This window comes from Micromesistius poutassou (genome assembly GCF_964030765.1).
Source record: "Micromesistius poutassou genome assembly, contig: SCAFFOLD_1691, whole genome shotgun sequence".
In the NCBI taxonomy this organism is placed as follows: domain Eukaryota; kingdom Metazoa; phylum Chordata; class Actinopteri; order Gadiformes; family Gadidae; genus Micromesistius; species Micromesistius poutassou.
The window spans coordinates 1-8796 of record NW_028177117.1 but is presented as its reverse complement, the minus strand read 5'-3'; the positions used below and the strand labels follow the sequence as shown (position 1 = coordinate 8796).

Here is an 8796-nt window from a genome sequence, read left to right as displayed (position 1 = left end):
CAGACAGACAGACGGGGCTCTGGGGACCAGGTGACAGACAGACAGACAGACGGGGCTCTGGGGACCAGGTGACAGACAGACAGACAGACAGACAGACAGACAGACAGACAGACAGACGGGGCTCTGGGGACCAGGTGACAGACAGACAGACAGACAGACAGACAGACGGGGCTCTGGGGACCAGGTGACCACAGTGTGAGGATACAGTCTTTGATGGACGCCTGCTCTATCCTCTGCAGCTCCGCCTCCACCTGCTTGGAGTACTGCCTCAGGTCCACCCCCTACACACACACACACACACACACACACACACACACACACACACACACACACACACACACACACACACACACACACACACACACACACACACACACACACACACACACACCTCAGTTTTGCCCGCTGGTCTCCCCAGAGTTATATGGGTGGGGGGGCATGGGGGGGTGTGTGGGGGGGGCGTGGGGGGGTGTGTGGGGGGGCCATCTCACCGTCCTCAGAGCCTCCTTCACCAGGTCGTCCTCCAGGTTGGCCTGGATGTGAACTGGAAGAGACGAGGAGATGAGACCTGGATACATAGTCCCGCCCCCTCATAAGACCTGGACACATAGTCCCGCCCCCTCATAAGACCTGGACACATAGCCCCGCCCCCTCATAAGACCTGGACACATAGTCCCGCCCCCTCATAAGACCTGGACACATAGCCCCGCCCCCTCATAAGACCTGGATACATAGTCCCGCCCCCTCATAAGACCTGCACACATAGTCCCGCCCCCTCATAAGACCTGGACACATAGTCCCGCCCCCTCATAAGACCTGCACACATAGTCCCGCCCCCTCATAAGACCTGGACACATAGTCCCGCCCCCTCATAAGACCTGCACACATAGTCCCGCCCCCTCATAAGACCTGGACACATAGTCCCGCCCCCTCATAAGACCTGGACACATAGTCCCGCCCCCTCATAAGACCTGGACACATAGAGACTTACGGTCCACCTCGTCCAGGATGAACTCGTCCGTGGTGAGGTCCAGCTCCCCCAGCTGGAGGTCTCCGTCCAGCTTCTACACACACACACACACACACACACACACACACACACACACACACACACACACACACACACACACACACACACACACACACACACACACACACACACACACACGTTACATATGATGTATGAATGCATATAATAACATGTATGAGTGAATATTACAGCAGGAAAAAATAAATAACAATTCTCCCAAACGGCTGGGGAATTAAATGGGTGGCTAGTTAGGTAGTCTAGTCTAGTTAGACAAGTGGGCTTCGTGGTAGGCAGCTAGTTAGGTAGGAAGGAAGCTAGGAGCTAGGGAAGCCCGTGGTTTTAAGGAGCTAGGGTCCATTCTATTCCAACAGGGAGTTCCAGGCTGCGGTTTCAGGCTCTCATGTTACACATTAGACAACACGATGAAACGCAGTTCAGAGAACCGTACTGAACCAGTGAGACAGGAGGACACGGTGAGACAGGACAGAGACACGGTGAGACAGGACAGAGACACAGTGAGACAGGAGGACACAGTGAGACAGGAGGACACAGTGAGACAGGACAGGGACACAGTGAGATAGGACAGCGACACGGTGAGACAGGACAGAGACACAGTGAGACAGGACAGAGACACAGTGAGACAGGACAGAGACACAGTGAGACAGGACAGAGACACGGTGAGACAGCAGGGCGCTCACTAGACTACGACGCTCCGAGGACTCGTTCCCTCGTTCACTGGTCTCTCCCCCCCCCCCGGTCCCCCCCGGTCCCCGGTCCCCCCTGGTCCCCGGTCCCTGGTCCCCGGTCCCCGGTCCGCGGACTCCTACCTGGTCGGGGAGGAAGGCCAGGGCGTCCTCCGTCATCTTCACGGCGGCGTCCGCGTCAGCCACAACACAGTCCGCCATGTTTTCCCGACGACGACGTCCGGAATAAACAAAACTCCAGCCGGGGATAGTTCCTCCTCCTCCTCCTCCTCCGTCACTGGTACCCCGCCTGGTTCCTCCTCCTTCGTCACTGGTAGTACCCCGCCTGGTTCCGGATCACATGACTCTGATCAAGAGACGCGGGATAATTATTAACCCTGAATTAATAAACGAATAAAGTGATTTTATTTTACATAGGCTACACTGTACACGTACAACGTTATCGAAGTTAAATAAGACGCCAGTATTTCGATGCGTATATTTTGTCCACACATCGGACTGTTTAGGAGGACGGACTTCCGGTCCGGACTCCGCGGCGAAATCGCGGCTAAAGCGTCGCGAGAGCGTGACAGCTTCCTCTTCGCACGGAACCCTTCCAAGATGGTGAGACACAAACCGTCACCCCGAACAATCCGACTAAATCTACCGCCATCCTCCACTAAATACGATTCTTGTGGCGATATTTTGCCCACGCGATGTGTCTACAGAGTGTGGCCGTGCGGATCGCCGCTTTATTGATTAAAGTCTAGTTGGGAAAATGAGTTTATAACCTGTTTTAGATTCCGACGCCTACATGAGTACAGCCCTCGGTTAGCCGAGCGAGCGTGTGTGGATGTGTCTGTGTGTGTGTGTGTGTGTGTGTGGATATAATGTGGCCACCGGCTGGTATTTCGTAGTAATTGTAAATCGCCGTTGCATGTAACTTGAGTTAAATTCGTAGTGTAGATCCTGTAGTGAAGTGAAGCCGACCCGTCTCCATGCAGCGAGCCGCGGCTCGGCTCGGGTCGGTCTGTTAGTGGAACTCAGTGGGAGACGGACCGACACGAGATCCTCCATCAAGACGATGTGTGGACCTCCTTATGGTGTGGGGGGGGGGTCGGGCTGACCCCGGGGGTCCCGGGCAGTGAGCCGGGCTGACCCCGGGTCGGTACTGGTCGGGTCTGCGTGTGGTTCATCTTAACTTTTAGTTCCTAACCGGCGGTGGTTCCTCTTCATCCTCTCCTCTTCCTCCTCCTCTTCCTCCTCTCCTCCAGTCTCTCGTCATCCCAGAGAAGTTCCAGCACATTCTTCGTGTTCTCAACACGAACATCGATGGTAGAAGGAAGATCGCCTTCGCCATCACGGCCATCAAGGTACGGGGGGTCTGGAACCGGTCCCGGGGGGGTCGGGTCTAGAGTGGGGGGTCAGGTCTAGAGTGGGGGGTCCTGCGGGGGGGTCAGGTCTAGAGTGGGGGGGGTCCCGGGGGGGTCAGGTCTAGAGTGGGGGGTCCCGGGGGGGTCAGGTCTAGAGTGGGGGGGTCAGGTCCATGTGGGGGTCATACTGCCTGTCCACGGCGGTCTGCATTGCTGCTGTGCACAAATCTGCAAATAATCTGTGGTTGTTTGTTGAGTTTCTCGAGGCTTTAGTGGAGTTAAAGTGTGTGTTGTGCGTCCTGCACTCAGAGTACCTAGCCTTGAACAACCTTACTGCACCGGCAGAGATATGTCGTAGTTTCTTTCTTCTGACTAATTAAGTACTTATTGTTAATGCACTTTGGACGAAAGTCCAAGCAACTGCTAAATGTAAACCTGTAGTTGTGTAGCCCTGCTGACGGGTTGTGTGTAGCCCTGGTGACGCGTTGTGTGTAGCCCTGGTGACGCGTTGTGTGTAGCCCTGGTGACGCGTTGTGTGTAGCCCTGGTGACGCGTTGTGTGTAGCCCTGGTGGTGTTGTGTAGCCCTGGTGACGCGTTGTGTGTAACCCTGGTGACGCGTTGTGTGTAGCCCTGGTGACGCGTTGTGTGTAGCCCTGGTGACGCGTTGTGTAGCCCTGCTGACGGGTTGTGTGTAGCCCTGGTGGTGTTGTGTAGCCCTGCTGACGGGTTGTGTGTAGCCCTGGTGGTGTTGTGTGTAACCCTGGTGACGCGTTGTGTGTAGCCCTGGTGGTGTTGTGTAGCCCTGCTGACGGGGTTGTGTGTCTGTTCCCAGGGTGTAGGCCGGCGCTACGCCCATGTGGTCCTGAGGAAGGCCGACATCGACCTCACCAAGAGAGCGGGAGAGCTGACGGAGGAGGAGGTGAGCGGGTGGGGGGGGGCGGTGCTGTCTGTCGGCCTGCGGGCGCAGCAGCGGCTCTTGGGGCCGTTCTCCGTGTGTGTGTCTGTGTGTGTGTTTATTGTGTGGCTGTTTGCTGAAGGCCTGGTGTGAACATCGGCCGCCGCCGCTCCACCAACAATGGTGGCGCGGTGCGTCCGGACGGTCAAAGGCCCGCGGGCGACCTGACGTGGGAACGTTGTGCTCCGTGCTCCGCAGGTGGAGAGGGTGGTGACCATCATGCAGAATCCTCGCCAGTACAAAATCCCAGACTGGTTCCTCAACAGACAGAAAGACATCAAGGACGGCAAATACAGCCAGGTAGGCCGCCGCAGACCGGTCGGCCCGTCAGCGCTTTGAGGAGCACAAAGCCGCCGCCGCCGCCGGCTCCTCCCGCGACGCTCCGACTCTGAGGACGAGCGCGGGGCGTGGCCCACGGGGCGGGAGGCGGGTTGGATCTGGACCACTTGTTGTTGTTGATTCAGACACTTTGATCTCCTGGAATCAGAGCGTCGGAGGATACTAGTGGATGTTAATAATGCTCCGTTCTGAATGCATCGTATTGGAGCCTTTGTCTCTTCCATTTGAGTCATGCTAAAGGATAATAGAATTTGGTTCTTAGACCAACTACAATATTAATGATAAAGATACACTTTATTGTCCTTGAAGGAAATTTGTCGTGGACTCCATGCTGTCACATAAAGCTGCTTTACAATAATAACAGTACAGGTACAGACAATACATGCATATAGGCCCCAGGCCGTTAATGATAAAGGGTTGTAGACGTTGGTTCAGAATGTGTGTAGCTTGGGTGGAGGAATGGGGCCAGTACTGAGGGGGGGTGGAGGAGGACTGAGGGGTGGATGGTGGGAGCTGGGGGTCTGGTGGTCTGGTTGGTGGGGGTCTGACGTCTGGTTCTGTCTGCAGGTTCTTGCCAACGGTCTGGACAACAAGCTGAGAGAGGACCTTGAGAGGCTGAAGAAGATCCGGGCTCACCGTGGGCTCCGACACTTCTGGGGGTACGTCTGCCCCCCCCAACCCTAACCCCCCCCCGCCAACCCTAACCCCCCCCATGTTAAAACGAACGCTTCAGCCAACCGCTGCAAAGCATGTTAATTATATGCATGTTGGTCTGCAGCCTTAGTGAGACGTTTCATTAACGGGCCACTTGATGAAAGTGACACACCTAACGATGTCCTGAGTGCCTGGGAGGAAATGTTCTTTCCAGCTTGGACCTGCGTTCTTGTTTGTACGTGGTATTTTAGGAACGCGTGTACAAATGTTCCGAAACGATGCGGCGTCTAGCGTTGGGCCGTACAGTTAGGTGCTGCACGGTTTGAGTGTCCACCTAGCTTCAGGACGTAGCCCTACTTGCCTCACAGTACTCCTCCTTATTGGGGTAACACATTACCCCTGAGTAGGGCTGCTCGGTTATGGAAAAAATCATAATCACCATTATTTTGGTCAATATTGAAATCTTGATTATTTTTGAGTTTGAATACATGATGCACTTATTCATAATTTCTCTCCAAAAAAAACACTTTTTAAATGAGAACTTTGAAATTTCCCCTTAAAAAAATACACAAAACGGTCAAATAGAAAATTAAGTCCAGATATGAATCCAGCTGTTCTGTAATTTCTATTAAAAAAAAATAGTTTCAACTCGATTATATTAGTTTGGTGATCGTTTCACTCTGAAATTGAAATCGCGATCAAAATTCGATGAATCCCCCAGCCCTACCCGTGAGGTATTTCTGGACAACGGCGTTTATTGAAGAAAATGTTGCGCAGAAGTTAGCGACCTAGCGGACCTAAGCGCACCCCTCGGTGGTAATGCGCCGTGTGAGTGGTTCTTACTGAAGGCTTCTCTTACGGTGACAGATGTAAAGCTGCTTCACTAAGCTGTCGACTAGAGATTATTCAGAACTAGATAATTAGTCTTAAACTTCGGCCCAGTCCCGTGTCTCTCCCCTTAACAAGAACACTTTGCTCTGAGTGCCCGTGGCTGCTAGTCAGCTCCCGAGCTGGCTAGCTGGCTAAGGGTTGATTTTAAGGGAACAGCAGCACTCCCCCTTGCTCCCTTAAGTATTGGGACACCCTACCCCTTCACAGGAACGTGTCAAATCTAGGCTTAGGGCTCAGATCTAGGCTTAGGGCTCAGATCTAGGCTTAGGGCTCAGATCTAGGCTTAGGGCTCAGATCTAGGCTTAGGGCTCAGATCTAGGCTTAGGGCTCAGATCTAGGGTTAGGGCTCAGATCTAGGCTTAGGGCTCAGATCTAGGCTTAAGGCTCAGAAGATCTAGGCTTAGGGCTCAGATCTAGGCTTAGGGCTCAGATCTAGGCTTAGGGCTCAGATCTAGGCTTAGGGCTCAGATCTAGGGTTAGGGCTCAGATCTAGGCTTAGGGCTCAGATCTAGGCTTAGGGCTCAGATCTAGGCTTAGGGCTCAGATCTAGGCTTAGGGCTCAGATCTAGGCTTAGGGCTCAGATCTAGGAAGGGGGAGAATTGGAACAGGGTCTAAGTATCGGTGGCATTTCAGTTACTGGTATCAGAAAAACTCAAGACATGTACGTTTGGGTGGGATGCGGGTGGTGTTGCTGGTCTTGTTGGGAGGGTCCACACTGGTCTCTCTGCTGGTCCTGACTGTCTCCTTGTCTCCCCCCCCCCACAGGCTCCGAGTGCGTGGCCAGCACACCAAGACCACGGGTCGCCGTGGTCGCACCGTGGGTGTGTCCAAGAAGAAGTAATAAGCCTGCCCCCCTGTTTTGTGTCAATAAAGATGTCACAGTTCAAAAAGAGCATGGCTGCCTGCTGTCTTCATTTTGATTTTGGGGTTTGGCCACAGACTGGTGGTGTGTGTGTGTTAAACACTCAACGGAACGCTGGTCACTCTTATTTTAAGCATCACAACTGCATTCTGGGACCTGACAGCGGGCCGCACTGGGTCAACCCTCAGTGAGGCGGAGCTCCAGAACCGCCACGTGTCCCTCCGCTAAACAATACTACCACAAACCGAACCGAATCGGTTCATTCTATAAAACGCTCTGGTCAGTGTGTTCCTCGCCTGTGTGAATGTCCCCTCACTGTGAGTTAGCAGCAGCCTGCCGTAGCACGTCAAGAGGACGCAGGGACGGCGCCTGGATTATTTTTCTTTCCCGGTGCTGATGGGGAGCTTGACCGATAGGCGGGGGTGCTAAGAAAAGAAAATAATAGATTTTCACGACTTCAGTTACTTCATAAAGAGGTTCTATTTTTTTTTTTTCAATAGAAGCAGCTATGACACACAGGGGCTGCACCGATTTTTGACGGGGCTATAGCGCCCCCCCCCCTAGCCCCGGTGTAGCGCCGTCCCTGAGAGGGAGTGTAGCGTTCCTCTTCCCGGGTATCAAAGGGGCCGTGTGCTTCAGGACACTACAGGTAGATACGGTACTGTAAATACAGGACCCCTCATGGACCTGTGCTGGTCCCCCACCAACACCCCTGGACCTGAGAGCCAACAGATCCGCCCACAAGGAGCGTGGACGAGGGCGGAGTTTGTGGACGAGTCACCCTCGTCCACATTAAAGCCGGAGCATTAATGGCTGTGGAATGTTGGTTATTGAAGTGAAGTATTGTGTGTTCACAATGGAGGGCGCCGCCGAGGACAAAGTGGTTGTGCTCCCGCTCCCTGGGTGGTTATGGGTGGGTCTCCTCTGGTCCATGACGGACGTACATGCGGCAGACCAGAGGGACCCGTTTCACACCACCGGGACTTGGGACCGGAACGTTGGCTTTACTGATGAATGCATGAGATTTTGAATATTGTATTTTGAGTATTTCCGTAGTGCCACGGAAAGCTTCACTCTAGCGGTAAACTGGTTATGAGTCTTCAACTTGGTACCAAGTGGTTCAGGCTGCTGAGATGAGACGTCCCGGAAATAATTCACCCCTCTTATTTGTTTTGAAGTAGAGGGATGAGGTATTATAAACGTCATCCCTCTAAAACAGAGGGGCGACGTAGGCCTATCTCAGACCAGCGCAGCAGCCTCAACGCACGGGTCTCTTCCCGTCGCTCCAGTTTCTCACTATAGCGCCGGAATGAACCGATAGCGCCGGTTAACGCGACTCCTGAGGGCGGGTCCTCCGGCGGCGGGCTGGTCCGTCCGCCCGTCCGTCCGCCCGGAGCAGCGCTGGCCTCGGGGGGCCGCGGGCCGGGACGCGTTCTGGGGAAGCTTCTGTCGGACCAGAGGCCGGCGGTCTGCACACGGGAAACACAGACAGGAGCAGGGCTGCAGCTCTGTGTCGTTCTGCTGCTCTCGGTCCTGAACACACCGGGGGGGGGGGGGGGGGGGGGGGGTGCGTTGGGAGACCAGCGGCCCGCTACGTGTAGTCCTGTTGGGCGGACAGGAGGACTACACGGTTTGTGTCGTAGGATTCCAAGCCTTTATTTGAGCAGGACAGCGCGGTGGAGGTGACCCCTCTTACCCCGGGAGCAGCACTAGTGTTTCAAACAAACAGTCAGGATGGGAGAAATAACCTGGTGCAACTTTCCCACTACAGTGTAACTCGGTGTCACTGAACTCGGTGATGAGTGCTTTTTCTGAGCATAGTTTAGAATTGGAACATTGAACCATCTTCTTGGCTGAATAAAATGTGAAAGATGTAGACAAAGTGATCAACGGTCATTTACCTTCACTGGTATTAATCAAGGATTGAACTGACCTATACCTGCATTAGGTGACGGGTCTCTGTACTGTCTAACCCCTACCTGCTCCTTAATGACCTGTCTCTGTACT

General features: G+C 54.0%; 2 protein-coding genes across 2 annotated transcripts; one reads left to right on the top strand and one right to left on the bottom strand.

Annotated features, from left to right (window-relative positions):
• Nucleotides 1–205: 205 nt before the first annotated feature.
• On the bottom strand, nucleotides 206–1995 carry vps52 (VPS52 subunit of GARP complex; the record flags this gene model as incomplete). The annotated part of the gene is made up of 4 exons (XM_084491229.1): nucleotides 1858–1995; nucleotides 992–1064; nucleotides 492–544; nucleotides 206–281 (listed from the first exon to the last, which is right to left on the bottom strand). Coding segments are annotated over exons 1-4 (280 nt in total), but the record flags the coding sequence as incomplete, so codon positions are not given.
• Nucleotides 1996–2278: 283 nt separating this feature from the next.
• On the top strand, nucleotides 2279–6820 carry rps18 (ribosomal protein S18). The gene is made up of 6 exons (XM_084491228.1): nucleotides 2279–2337; nucleotides 2988–3086; nucleotides 3920–4006; nucleotides 4241–4342; nucleotides 4949–5040; nucleotides 6693–6820. The coding sequence occupies exons 1-6, from the start codon at nucleotides 2335–2337 to the stop codon at nucleotides 6766–6768; spliced, it is 459 nt and encodes a 152-aa protein (XP_084347354.1). The 5' UTR covers nucleotides 2279–2334; the 3' UTR covers nucleotides 6769–6820.
• Nucleotides 6821–8796: the final 1976 nt, after the last annotated feature.

Bases quoted from the DNA above. Each gene is read 5' to 3' on its own strand.
- rps18 (XM_084491228.1), top strand. The intron at 3,087-3,919 runs GTACGGGGGGTC...GTCTGTTCCCAG, and splicing joins TCGCCATCACGGCCATCAAG to GGTGTAGGCCGGCGCTACGC. The intron at 5,041-6,692 runs GTACGTCTGCCC...CCCCCCCCACAG, and splicing joins GGGCTCCGACACTTCTGGGG to GCTCCGAGTGCGTGGCCAGC.